Here is a 15,111-nt window from a genome sequence, read left to right as displayed (position 1 = left end):
TATTTTCAAAGTTCACTGAACATACACATTAGACGGTATGAGAAATGATGCATAATTAATAATCTGATTATACCGTAAGCCTCTTAAATGATTGTTTGTTTACCTTTTTGTGTTTTTTTATCGGTAAATTTAAATTATTTCCAATAAAGAAAGAAATTACTTTTTTTAATAAAAAAAAATTGAGTTTAAATATAACGATTTGTTTATCATTGTGTTGTTTGGCAACACTTGATAATTCCACTAACGTATACTGAACAACCCTAGACATAAAGCTATTCACACCTGGTAATTTATTGAACATTTTAAATATTAGATTGTACAATAATTCACCAGAATACCAATCAAAAGTTTACTAATACTATGTTCTGACCAAAGCTATTGTAACCAAACGACTCGTTTTCCCCTTTATAATGCTCCGAAAACGACTCGTTTTTCCTTTATAATTTTTAAGGGCACAAAAACGAGTCATTGAAAGCATGTGAGCCCAAATAAATGCCTAAATTGTGGTAAATCAACAAAATCACAATCAATCAACATATTAACCATTTACAGAATTTTGAATAGGAGGCCACCGTAGCGCAGAGGTTAGCATGTCCGCCTATGACGCTGAACGCTTAGGTTCGAATCCTGGCGAGACCATCAGAAAAAATTTTCAGAGGTGGTTTTCCCCTCCTAATGCTGGCAACATTTGTGAGGTACTATGCCATGTAAATTTTCTCTGCGGCACGCCGTTCGGACTCGGCTATATAAAGGAAGCCCCTTATCTTGAGCCTAAATTTGAATCGGACAGCACTCTGTTCCTTAGTGGAATGTTCATAGGCAAAATTTCCATTTTACAGAATATTGATCAATCACAAGCAAGGTTAACTCCTAGCCACTGCGACGGAAGGTCCAACGAACTTATGCTTTTGCCACACCAATTAGCATTGACAAGTGCCAGGTAGGCCGCCATACAACATAGTCAACATATAGATCAATTGGGACAATAATGGACAAAAAAAGGTGTTTGGGATAAGAGTCCGAGTTAAAAACCCGCTCTATGTCGAATTGTTCGCTTTAAAAATTAATTTATTATTTTGAATACCTACATTACTCAAAGCATGAGAAAATCATTAGAAACTACTTTTTCTTTCAGGTAGCATATGACGTCCGTGTCAAAAGAAATACTTCAGTTTTGAGATGAAGGTGAAGTTGTTGTTCTAGCAGTTTCCATCGGGCCAATCCGGTACGTCACAACAAGCTGCTATGGGATTGAAGTTAATTTGTAGTACCATTTTGCAAAGCAGAGCGATCAAAACAAGTTATAGAAGAAAAGGGCGGGCACCAGAGAACGGCTGCTGTGTACCGTAACCGCTCGGTTATTTGGTAAAACCAATACTTGCGGTGAGAAAATACCAAATGGTAAAAAGAATTTCAACCACTGACACTAACTGCAACCGCCCGCTATGGTGTTAGTAAGTATGAGTATTGGTCTCTCGAAAACAACCACCATTAGTATTTACCCAGTGTTATTAAGCACACTCTCTTTTCTTTGAGGGTGATGCATACCTCGCATACTTTTAAACTATAAACTAAATCATTTTGCAATGTTTAAGGCATTTTTAGAGGAGGTCATATACATATACTTTCAGAATTACTAAACTAGATTGTACTATTTCTTATACAGGGTGTCAAAGTTGACCACTTTTGATCCTTTTAACCTTGTAGAGGCTATAACTTTTGAACTAATGGTCGGATTCACATGAAATTCTTTTGAAAGAAAGCTCTTAATATATACTTACAAAATGTAAACTTCAATGACTGGACCATCTCATACCGTGAGCGACTACGATTTTGATATACAATTTTGGTTTCAAGTATCAGGGGGGTCGCCTCCGCCTTAAAAACACCGCCCAAAACACATTTATACGATTGGGTAATATGGGTATCAAATGAAAGGTTTGGCTTGTAATATCAGGGGGTCGCCCACCCCCCCAAAAATTGCCCTAATCGTTAAAAATGTGTTTTGGTATAAATAAATCGCCAAATACATATATTAACACGAGTGTTGTCAGCATTGATATTTACGAAGTGATTGCAATCTTACTCGGTCTTTGTATTCGACGAAACTCGTTTTTAACACAGTGCGCTCACTCACAACTCATCTCCAATAATACTATTTAGTAGTGTGTGTTGTTGTTGTTGCATTTATATTTAAGTTTCGGTGAGCACCATCTTTATACTACCAAATGCAAATTTTTATTATCCAAAATGGTTTTATTATTTTTCAAAGTATCCTGCAGTATGATTTATACACTTTTGCACGCGCTCAAACCATTTGTCGAAGCACGTTTTTTGGCCGGTCAAAATGGCATTGTAATGATGAACAATGATGTGACTTTTCTAGTTCGCTTTTCGCAAAATATGAAGTCCAAAAACGGACTTCATATTCGGGTTCCTGGGGTCAACATTAGGGGGTATGCAAGAAATTTGATTTTTTTGCGAACTACCCCGTAAAATACAGATTTGCCGTTGTTTTATTTCGGGCCACCTGTGGCGATATTATAAACGTATTTTGTGGCGATCTTATAAACGTATTTCCGAGATAGTATTTTTCAACATTTCCCATCTACACGAGCCTTTTTTCGAGCGATTGTCAAATTGTGCGAAGTCCAATCAGAACAAACTTTTTACGGCAAGGTCTTCATGCAATATCGAATCTATGCTGGAGGAAGAAATGAGACGTCAATTTCTTCAGGTGCAATGGGAGGCGGTCGTTCTTCAAGGACTACATTCACCCGGTAGCTATTTACCGCATCTGCTACCTACCGTGTCTGCGTGAATGTTGTTTAGATCTGCTTGATATGCCGTTTGATCTAGAGGTTCTTTCTTGTAGCTCTGAACTCCACGCTCTAGGTCATGTAGATCTACCTTAAGGCTTCTGGGCGGTGGATATCTATCCACAAGATGACGATTTGGATGGTCTCTTCGATAGCAGCCCAAAAGGTATTGCTTAGACAGCATGTAGTTATGTTTTCGCACTGGTAGGGTCTTTGGTAGTGGCAGCCTGTGATGATCCTTAATGCCGCGTTTTAACAGTTCTGTAGGTTTATACATTGCGTCTCGCTCTCTCCTGTGGAGAAATAGTTATAGGTTGTCAATATGTTCTTGTCCATTCCCCAAGTCCTGCTGATCAAAGATTTGGGGAACTTGTCTTTGTTCCCTGCCTTAGACCATAGTAACATTAGCTGGCATCAAGAGGAGAGATCAACGAGTTACTTACAATTCATTCATGTATAGAAGAAAAAATAACCTTTAATTTTAATAGGAATGGTTTACACTTTTCTTTATTTTATTAATAACTCGTTTTAGCTTTGTTTTTGGTATTTGAACAATGTTGACTAATGTCGTCCGGATTATTATTGGCAATACAAAAAATACCCCTTTGTAAATGATAATTTCTGTAGACTTAAAATCAAAACTACAAACAAATTTCAAGATACGTACACAATTAGTAAAAGTGATGGCGATTACAGAGCTTGAAATTAAGAGATACCCTACAGAATAAAAGTAATTCTTCAAAATCACTATGATTTGTTATCGTCGATCTAATTGAAAAACAAAATACAGTACATAATATGCAAAATCTGACTGCTGCTAACTATGGCTACGGCTAGGGCGCAGCTGTTGCTGCAATTCGAATGAGTGCATACTTTTGTGGTAAAATTGTGTGCATTTAGTAAAATATAATGACTCTTCGTTGCACTTTTTACGATTTGGAGGGCATAACCTTCAAGCGTTCGAAGGCTTGTTTCTCCAATGTTTGACGATGATCGGGATGAGCAATTTGTATAAGTTCATAAGCACGTTGACGCATGTTCTTGCCAAACAACGAGGCAATACCATGTTCGGTGACCACATAGTGGACATGAGCACGCGATGTAACAACACCGGCACCTTTTTTGTGGGTGTAGGAAGGGGGAAAAAAATAAAAGAATGTTGTTATTAAAAGCCACAAAACAAAAATAAAGTTTTTTTCTTCAGCTCACCTGGTTTTAGAACGGGCACAATCTTGCTCTCACCCTTGTTGGTGACGGAAGGCATAGCAATTATCGGCACACCTTTGCCATCAACACCCTCAGCAGCACCACGAATGAAATCGACTTGACCACCAAAGCCGGAGAAGAAGCGTGTGCCAATAGAATCGGAACACACTTGACCAGTCAAATCGACTTCAATGCAAGAGTTAATGGCAGTCATACGAGGTTGTTGTTTAATTACGCCAGTATTATTGACATAGTCAATGGCATACATTTCTGTAAAAAAAAAATTGAAAAATAAATATAAATAAAATTTGGAAGAAAAAATTCTACAAGAATAAAAATTAAAGCTGTATGTAAGAATACAATTACCATAAAAACCAAATTTCAAAACATTTATTGAAATTTTGTCTTAATTGTCAAAATTTTTTTTGATGATTGATCTTCAAATACAATTTTATATAATTTAGAAATTTATAATGCAAAATTTTTATATTTTGTTTTCATAAAGGGAACACTTTAATGGGTAAAGCTTTGGAAGTGCATACACCATTCCCTAATTCTAGACAACTTCTCATACTTACCAATGAAAGGATTATCATTGACGAAATCATACAAAGCTTGATTTCCAATCAAAAATGAGCCCACAATACGGCCCTGATGCATTTTCTTCATACGATTGGTAACTGCGCCAGCCTTGACTAAATCAACTACACCGTTGGCAAACATCTCGGAATGGATGCCCAAATCTTTATGATTATGCAAAGCATTCAAGACAGCATCTGGAATGCTACCGATGCCCATTTGCAGTGTGGCACCATCATGGACCAAATTCTCGGCAATCAATTGGCCAATTTTGGCTTCAACATCACTGGGGCCCTTGCCGCCATGTTGAGGTAGTGGAACATCGATTTCAGTCATATAATCAAAATGAGAGCTATGTATGGCAGCATCGCCAAAGGTACGAGGCATTTGTTTGTTAACTTGAGCTAAAACAAAAATAAATAAAGAGTTAATACTTTATTGATGCATAGCCGAAAAAAACAAAAAATAATTTTGGTGTTTTACATACCTACAATTTTCTTAGAGTGCAACAAGGCAGCACGAACACAATCGACACTGGTGCCCAATGAGCAATAACCATGACGGTCTGGTGGTGAGACATGTACTAAGGCCACATCGGGTTGAACAATCTTCTTGTAGAACAATTGGGGTATCTCATGCAAAAATATGGAGAAGTTATCACCACGTCCCTCAGCTACAGCCTTGCGAACATTGCCGCCCATAAAGAATGAATTCGAACGGAAGATTTTATCATTTCCAGGTTCGGTATAGGCTGCAGGACCCTCGGTATGCATATGGCAAACGGTAACATCACTCAAATTACTAGCTTTTCCATGTTCAACCATAGCATTGATTAGGGTAATGGGTGTGGCAGCGGCGCCAGAACAAAAGACGACATCACCTATTTAAAAATAAAAATGATCAATTAAAATACCTTTAGTAATTGAATTCAATCCAAATGTAACGACAAACAATATATATGTATTACACAATGTTGATAACATAGAGCATGTTGGCAACGACTATCAACAATTCCCATTCAAGAAAGCTGTGAAAAATTACATCAATGGGTGATACTATGCAATATATAAGGGGGTATTCTTGGTTTGATCTTAAATTTGTTATACCAAGCATCTCATATAAAAGTAACTTTTAAACTTCATTGTGGATGGTTTCATTATATTATAAGTTGTTGTTGTTGTTGTAGCAGTGTTTTGTATACTGAGGCGGCAGCCCTTGCCGATGAAGTATGTCATCGGGTCAATTCGGTACGTACAACCGGCTGCCATGGAATTGAAAAGCTTATTAGTATTTTGGTTTGCTACTTTAAGCGAGGCTATCTCAGCACAAAGGTTAGCATGTCAGGCTATGGCGCTGAACGCCTGGGTTCGAATCCTGGCGATTGATCCAACTAACGAATGACTGAAAATTTTCTGAATCAAATATAATCTTTGAAACTAAGTATTCATGAATGCCAACCAATTTCTGATAGTTCTTGGAATTGAGATTTCTGCTTCTAATGGTCCCCATATTGTAGCAATGATTTTACGATACGTATTTAGTATTTTTTATTTAGTTTCAAGTTTTATGTTACATTATTCGACTCTATTGAATGAAAATAAGTTTTCGAGTTTTTATTGAAGTAAGTCTTAATTTAACCAACGAAAAGCAAAGGTCTAAAAAAATCCAATTATCTAAAACTCTTAACGTAAACATGTCCGTGGTGTATCATTTTAGTTATGCTGACAAATAATCAGAAGTGGGATACTCATAAATTGCTGGAAGATGAGTTGGAGACGAATAACAATAGCGAAGCGTGTGTCGCAAGATTTTCCAGGAAGATTTCTAGAAGCTTTTCCGAGCGTGTATCGCAGAAGGGAAAAGGAGACCTGTGTGTGTGACTGAAAGATTTTAGTGGGCTTGTGATCTGAGGACGTCAGGTAACAAGGCAGAGCTAATGGCCAGGTCACAGGAGTTCCACAGTCAAAATCAAGATAACATCGAAAGATCGGTAGACACCGACGAAATGCTATTACGATTTGAGGACTCGGAGGAAACTACTGCAAATGCATAAATGGACAACATGATGAGAAAAAAAGGGATTGTTTGATGAATGCATTGGATGCACTCAACAAGAAGATAGGTTAGGTTAGGTTTAAGTGGCAGTCTGTCATCAGACTCACTTAGACGTTTTCGTCCATTCTCATACCACAGGAACAGAAGAAGGAAGATGCCTTCTAGTTCCTACCGTTGAACCACCCAGATCGCTTTAAAAAGCCCAATAACTTGCGAATGTTCACATCCGCTAAATCAGACAGGTTCTCAAAGAAATGAGAACCTAAAGTGGAACTTCTTCTGACTGCTAGTGCGGGACACACACAGAAGTTGTTATATTGGGTTGCCCAAAAAGTAATTGCGGATTTTTTAAAAGAAAGTAAATGCATTTTTAATAAAACTTAGAATGAACTTTAATCAAATATACTTTTTTACACTTTTTTTCTAAAGCAAGCTAAAAGTAATAGCTGATAACTGACAGAAGAAAAAATGTAATTACAGAGTCACAAGCTGTGAAAAAATTTGTCAACGCCGACTATATGAAAAATCCGCAATTACTTTTTGGGCAACCCAATATATTATCTTCTTCGATGTTCTCACAGCTTCTGCAAAAGTTTTTGCTGGCAGCATTGTGAAATTAATAGGTCTGTTCGCGTATTTTTCCAGAAAAAATTTGCAGGAGAGTAGGTACAGCCTTTACTCTCTTTTGCTTTTTGTTGGAATTAAACGGCTAAATTTCATAAAACATCTGCAAATGTTGCAAATTTCTGCTGGGAAAAAAAACCTCTGGTAGAAATTTGCAAGCTCTCAATAACCAAACACTCAAAATTGTGCTCGCTCTCACGCACTCTCCCGCTCTCTTCTGCTGGGAAATAAAGTACGCGAACGACTTCCAGCAACAATTTGAGTACACACATAATGTTCATAAAAAAATAATTAAAGTGAGTATACACACATACAGTCACATTTTCATTTTGGAGATCGCTGGCCCAGTGGGAAACTTGAAAACGACTCACATTAGAAATTTGCCCATGAACATTCCATTAAGAAACTGGGGCAAACTTCTCACAAATCAATGAGTGCTGTCCGATTCAATTTTAAGCTCAATGATAGGGGACCTCCTTTTTATAGCCTAGTCCGAACAGCGTGCCGCAGAGCGACCCTTTTTTGGAGAGAAGTTTTTACATGTCGCCAGCAATTGGAGGGGACAAACGCCGCTGAAAATTTTTCTGATGTACTTGCCAGGATTCGAACCCAGGCGTTCAGCGTCATATGCGGTCCACAAAGCATATAATTTAACATCAAACCAAGCTATACAAGCTCTAAAGGTCCTTATATAACACCTAATTTTCGAATCTTTCTCACTTTCTAAATTCACATAGTCTACAAGCACCTTCTATAAGGACCATCTCAAGGTATGAGTTCATCAAGTCTTTGCACAAGTAAACAAAAAAGAAAGTGTTTTTTTCTTCATCCCCGAGTTAAAACGATGACAATCGTCATCGACAAGTCAAAGCAAAACAAAAGAGCGACGAATTCCAAAGAAAGAAAAAAAAAAACAACAACAAGGTCATAAACAAAAGTTCAGATGTTTGTTGTTGTAATATAAATTAGGCTTTTGAAGAAGTCATTGTTCGGTGTGCGATAGCCCTGTAGATAGCACATTGGCTTAGTAAACAGACGGTCAGTGGATCAAATAACCGACGGCAAAGTAAATTAAAAATAAAATTCTTATTTAAATATAGATTATTGAAAATTCCTAAGTAAAGAGGAAAATTTTAAATTATGTTGTCTCTCTCAAATAAAATTGAGAGAGCATTATTTTTTTTTGTCCTACACGTACAAAATCTCCTTCGGAACACGGCCTTCCTTAAGCCCTTCTTTTGCCTATGTGAAGGGAAGGTCTTATATTTCTGAACATGCCTTATTAAATAACAAGTAGAAGACAAGGTCTATGGCATGTCTTGTGTCTGCAAAATGAGGCCTTCAAGAAGCAACTTTTACTCCAGAACTTTCGCGCTGGGGGAATACGCAAACAACCACCACAACGACAACATCAACATTCATGGCGACGACAACGCACTCGAGTAACGTACAGGTGGCGCCACAAGAAACAACAACAATATTGCATGAACACGTTCAAAATACGTTACATTTTGATGCTGCGCATATGTATACTATAGTACTATACTATAGTACTATATATATACTATATATATGTATAGAATGCCGAGCAGAGTTGGATGTGCAGAGTCGAATACGTCACGCAACATGATATCACCGAATCAAAGCGCAAACCACCACGATTGAATGTTAAAGCGGATGAGTTTGTTGTGTCTTATAGCGGAGAGAGGACTAGTTCAAGCTACAGTGTGAGTGAAATCATGAGAATGTTGCCGGAGTTTGATCCGTGCAAAGCAGAAATATCATCAGCAAAGTTTGTCCAACGTGTTGAGCAACTAAAGGCAGCGTACAAGTAGGGCGACCCATTGGTCTTATTTGCTGTGAAGAGTAATCTAAAGCTGAGTATTCTGTTCAGCTTTTCAGGCGGACTGTTGTCAAACTTCATATAAAAAAATTTCGGCGAAACGCTGGAGGAAAATAGGCGAAAATGCAGTACTCTGTTTATAGCGGGGAAAATGGCAAAAAGAAAAGTTAGTGGCCCTGAAATCATTGTCGGCATCATTTTTGTTCGTTTTATTGGTTTCAATGGTTCGCTTTTTCTTTTTGTTTTTTTATTTATTTGCGAAAAAATATAAATCCATAAGTGCAGATAATAAAATAAGAAAATAAAAACGAATGATTGCTATAAAATTTCGCTCGCGAAACTATTACAGATTTCAGCAACAATTCCGAAAGCGGAATAGAATATCAACCCTTAGGGGAAGTTATGGGTCGACAGCCAGAAAGTGTTTCGTTGCTGGACAGAGTTTGGCCAAGCGTTCTTTTTAGATTTTCCGAGTGATATTAACTGGGGGTGCTTAGACCACACCTCAGAGGCTTTTCCACGCTCATGCCGACCGTCTCCTCAAATGAAACAATTAAATATTTAAATTGTTTTTGTGCTTCTCCACAAGTTTGTTACGTATAATTTTTGCTTTACTGTGTGAAATTAAGTACACAAAACCAAAGTAAAATAAAGCAAACTCATCGTTTATTGCTCCTGATTCGGGTGAAAGAGCACCGCCGATATGGTAAATTGAAACTGTATGCGTCAAATTAAATTTCATTTAGACAAAATTAATTTAAAAAAAGAACACATTTGTCCAAAGATGGAAACAATGTTTGAAAATAACAAAATTATGTTTATTACTAAAAATAAAAATGTAAATTTGTATCTTATTTGTGAAACGAAAAAAAATCTAATGGTCACTTATAGTAAAAATGTCCAGGAAAGACTTTTTGTTTGCAGGAAGTAGGTTGAGTTTTAGAAATAAATTTACATAACTGCAAGTTATCCTTAGCAATAGCATTTAACACCCCTTTCTTGCATAATAAACGATACTTAAGTTCTCGTTATGGATAACTTAAAATTATGTAAATTGGTTTATAATTGAGTATAAATATTGTCATAGACAAAGGAATGTTATGGTTTTTAATACTTTTGCTTGTAAAAAGCTTCAATGTTTTCCGTAGAACTTAGGTTTTTTTTCATCTGTTATATATTTTTAAGGCTGCATAGTGGAATGAGACAGAAAAGAAAAATTAAGAATAATTTTGCCATATTTAAATGCATAATATTTGCTATGGGTACTGCCAAGGCATTAACCAGATGATGTGTAAGCTTCTAAGGTCCTAAGTGGTTAACGGTTTGTGTGATTTTGCTTGCTTGTCAAAGTTATGGGTATACAAATTGTTAGAAAATAAATTTAGTGACCTGTTTGCACTTTTTTCGGTCACTATGTATCCTAAGCAAACGGTTGGTCTTAGAGCTTACATTTTGATAAATAGAATCTTCAGCAGTATTAATTATGTATAATTTTGTGCAACCTTTTAATCATCAAACAACTCATCGAAGAGGTCTTTAGGACCAACTTTTAAAACCGGTTACAAACTCTTTTTAAAATGGTTTGTGACTGATAAAAATATTCTACAAAAATATTCGCCATGAAATTTTAATATGGGTCTATGAACTAAACGCCAGAATTCAGTAACAATTAAAAGTACATTTTAGATTTCAAGTTGTTTTTTTCTAAGCCGATGCTTCATTTTAGGAGGATAAAGTCCAAAAAATGTTTCCTTATCAAATTTTATCAAGTCAGTGAATCGGTATATATTTTATCTGTAGTATAAAAATTTGAAAAACAAGCAAGCACGCCGTTTCTGTTTCTACATGAAACAAGTAGAAAATCTATTTTCTTTTAAAAATTTATAATTTTGGATTTCTTTGAGCCAGAAGGCTTTAAAATATATAGTAAATAAATAATTTTTATATGTTTATAGAAACAATGAGAGATGATCCTCAATTTAAGAAAATTCTTGACATAATATTTTCCACCATGGGTAAGGTTATTGTCCGACCATCTCTTCAAATGCAACAATTAAAAATTAAGGTTATATTTGCGCTCACGTACGATAGGATTTGTTTGAATACGGTTTGAATAAGATTTGTTTTGACTATGTGTTGGTCTTCTAAAACAAAAGAAAAATAAAGCAAATAAATCGTATATTGTTCTTGATTCGGTTGAAGTAGCGCCGTCGACATGATAAGTGATGATGCCTCGAAAGTGTAATTCTTAAGATGTATTTTAATCAAGACAAAATTCATTTAAAAATAGAATATATTATTTCAAAGATGGAAACAATGTCTGAAAATATTAAAAAAAAAAAATTTACATATATAACTAAAATCTATGTATAAAAAATTTAAATTTGTATCATTTGTAAAATAAATTTTTGGTTTTCTGAAAGTTCTAAACTAATTCATATTAAGTGTATTCGTATTTTGTGCAAATTTGCTCAAATTGTAACAAGAAGTCGTTCGCGAACTTTATTTGCCAGTAGAAGAGAGCGGGAGAGTGCGTGACGGCAAGCTTAATTTTAAGAGTGTTGTAATGTGAGCTTGCAAATTTCTACTGGAGGTTGTTTTCCCAGCAGAAATCCGCAGCAACGAACAGCTGTTTTATGAAAAACAGCTGTTTAAATCAAATATATAGCAAAAGACATATAATTATGTAAATTGTTTTACATATTACAATAGATAAAGAAATCTAGGCTCAATAACACCTTTGCTTGTAAAAAGGCGAACAGTTTTCCACAGAACTTAGGATTTCCACGCCCACTAGGGCACTGGAGACTATTCTAGATATCCGATCCATAGACATACAATAATTAATTGGAAGCAGCCACTGAGGCTATGATACCTAAAGCGATTGGAGGATGGATTGAGGATACCATCGCTGTAAAATCGAGGTCGACTGCGAGGCACTGCTGCCAGCGGCACAGTATTGGATTAACGGAACCCTAGTATTGCCATCTGGAGGATCATGTTACACAGATGGATCAAATCTAGAGGACAGAGTGGGCCTGGGGGTCTACATTGAGAACCCAGGGACTTAGATCTATTTATGATAGATTGCGGAGAACCGGGTGATCACGGAATGCGTTCGGTGGTGTGGTGTTAACGCGTGGACGTCGAGTATGATCATCTTTAAGGACAGTAATCAGGCCATAAGGGCAATAACAACCAAGATGGTAAGATCACAAAGTGTTTTGGAATGTAAGAAGGAAATTAACACCTTCTCTGAGGATGGCACGATCTGCTTCGTTTGGGTGCCGGGCCATAGCGGAGCAGCTGGGAATGAGAAAGAAGACGATTTGGCAGTAAAGGCCGGAGAAATGCCGTCAATAAACTTGGATAACCCGAAACCTTTCGGGTCGACGCAGTACGAGTTAAGGGCGTGGGTGACGAATGCGCATGTAATCCTCTGGAACAGTGAAACGGTTGATAACGGGATACAAAGGACTACGAGCTCACTTATGTAAAATCGGTGCGGCAAGCGATAGCATGTGTAGGGCATGCGGGAAAGATGATGAGACGTTGGAGCCCATGTCATTTTGCCCGGCTTTCGCAAGCCAGCTCTTAGGTGGAGACACAATACCAGACCTGAATAATACCGATGGACAGCCATCAAAATTTACCGTGGACGAACGTCATCCGAGGCGACATGTAGACGAAATCACTACACTGATGCTGAAGAACCTGGATATACCTGGAGTGAAGTCCTCAACTTGTCTCTTATAGTACCAGAAAATGAGCAGAACGAGTCTGAAGAGAATTCGAGCAAGGGCGAGTCGTACAGATCGATCTCCCTTTTATGTCCAGTAGCTAAGACGTCTGAAGAACTAATCCTATCGAGCCTCGTTGGAGAATTTCATTTGCCGAGTATCAGTTTGGATTTCAAAGAATGCATGGCACAACAACTTGTTTGCATGCAATCCCCGCGGCCATGTTATAGCACTGGACTTATCGAAAGCATTCGACACGGTCCTCCATCCAGGGCTGAAACGTCACGAATTATCTGTGTGGTCGCCAGTCGTTTGTGAAATTTAGTGATAAGAAGTCGAAACTCCGTACAGTGAAACAGGGAGTTCCCTGTTTCGCGGTGATACTTCCGGTACTGTTAAACCTGTACCTATCCTTGGAGGCCACCGTAGCGCAGAGGTTAGCATGTCCGCCTATGACGCTGAACGCCTGAGTTATAAACGGCTATAAAAGGACAACGCTCATTGATATCGAATGGAATGTTCATGGGAAAATTGTAATTTGCAATGTTTTTTGTTCACCCCCTTCAGATCGTATCACATGAGTACGATTGTACGATCATGGCGTCAGGGTCCTACCCCCATTGATGACATCTGCGTTAGGTTAAACACCTACCTCACCGATGATGCCACTTATTTCGCTGCAAAAAATTTGTACATATCCGCCGCCAAATCTTCACAAACTCACTACATAAACGCATGAGATGAAAGATAATCTGATTGTGAAAGTCGATGCAGAAACGATTCCGACCATCAAGTGTCTCAAAGTCATGGGTGATGCATTTGACATATTCTCGGAACATGCCATTACAATTATATGTGATACGCAGTGGAATACTATTCTTCAGTCAAAATGCCGCTTTACGAACTGCGATGAGCTGTCTCCTAAGTTCAACACGTGCAACACCTACAGCAGGAGACAAAGATCCTACCCGTGCGAAAACTTCTGGGATTTTATCGCAGGGACCATCTAAAGAATTGATGCAAACGTGCAGGATGTGTGTCCCGATTGTGACCAGGAAAATAATAATGTCTATGACTACATTGACTCGTTCTGCTTTACCGAATTCGGAAAAGATTTGAACCGTTCACCCCAGCTGCGATGTTTTGCCAGTTTATTTCAATTTTATTATTTGAAATTTATTGGGGCAGTATTTGTATAGCATAATGTAGTCATTTTGAATGACTCGTTTTTCTGGCAAACGAGTCGGTTTGTCCTTATAAAAAAAGGCGTAAAAGCCAAACGAGTCGTTTTCAGTACATTATAAAGGGAAAACGATTCGATTTGGTCTGAAGGCCTTAAAAACCTACTAAATGATTTGGATGTTTCTTTACAAAGAAATGAAACCGGTCAACATAATAGAAGTCATATAAGTACAACTAACAATTTATCGATTTGGGGTTTTGCTTTATTGATATCATTCCCCTAAACTGCAAATTATCAGGATACTAGCTAGGAAATCAGAAAACTAGATATTTTTATAGATAAATTGTTGTCACATATTTTTTTTAAACATGTCTTAAAGGCTTTGTAATTTATATTTACTGCAAAAATATATGATAAATATTTTTATCAGTCACGAAAAATGTTTGACTTTAATAGGCATGATCCATGAGATATTTTCCATTGGTAGTGACCGTCAAATAAAAAGCAACAAGTTGTACGAGTATTTATTTTTATACAATTTAATTTTTAAATTGCATTCAAATGTTGAAGTACACATTTGCTTTTGTTTAGATTTTGTTTGCTTTTAGAATATTTGGCTTCATATACAAGTAAAATCGAGAGTAAAATCAAACACAAAGATATCCTACTTTACTCTTGAATCATATGAAAGAATGCCGGCGACATGATAAGTGTTGTAAAATGCGTCAAACCTATTTTGATTCATAAAATAAAAACAAATATGTAGGTGTATCAATAAAGTGCATGTATTTTTATATCTACCACCGAAGGATAGAGGACATCCATATCGTCATTTCGTTTGCAACACATCCAAATATCCATTCCCGAACCTATCCATCCCCTATATCCTATCCATTCTAGCCGGTCCTAGTCTAAAGAAAGAGTTCTTGGGTTTGAAACCTTGCATAGATTATTTTTTTTTTTGTCAATAGGCACGTTAAGTTCGAAGATGGGCTATATCGGACTATATATAGTTTTAGCTGATCTTCCGACCGATCCCCCAAATCTGTCTATATTTGGATC

At 37.0% G+C, this 15,111-nt stretch overlaps 1 protein-coding gene and 1 long non-coding RNA gene across 3 annotated transcripts in view; one reads left to right on the top strand and one right to left on the bottom strand.

Moving 5' to 3' along the window:
• The first annotated feature begins 1,191 nt into the window (after positions 1-1,191).
• On the top strand, positions 1,192-4,842 carry LOC131995108 (uncharacterized). The gene is made up of 2 exons (XR_009397158.1): positions 1,192-1,454; positions 4,531-4,842. It is a non-coding gene; the product is annotated as an uncharacterized LOC131995108 (long non-coding RNA).
• Positions 3,294-15,111, bottom strand: part of LOC106081864 (4-hydroxybutyrate coenzyme A transferase) — a 28,186-nt gene continuing 16,368 nt past the window's right edge. For both annotated transcript variants that reach the window (XM_013244107.2, XM_013244108.2), the window contains exons 3-6: positions 5,092-5,484; positions 4,604-5,008; positions 4,029-4,295; positions 3,294-3,936 (exon numbers count right to left, since the gene is read on the bottom strand). In XM_013244107.2, coding sequence (XP_013099561.1) covers positions 3,749-3,936; positions 4,029-4,295; positions 4,604-5,008; positions 5,092-5,484 — 1,253 coding nt within the window. In that variant the 3' untranslated portion in view covers positions 3,294-3,748. The remainder of the gene's footprint in view (positions 3,937-4,028; positions 4,296-4,603; positions 5,009-5,091; positions 5,485-15,111) is intronic.

This window comes from Stomoxys calcitrans, chromosome 2 (assembly GCF_963082655.1).
Source record: "Stomoxys calcitrans chromosome 2, idStoCalc2.1, whole genome shotgun sequence".
Classification (NCBI taxonomy): domain Eukaryota; kingdom Metazoa; phylum Arthropoda; class Insecta; order Diptera; family Muscidae; genus Stomoxys; species Stomoxys calcitrans.
Note: the sequence above shows the minus strand (reverse complement) of the source record. Positions and strands in the feature narration are given on the sequence as shown.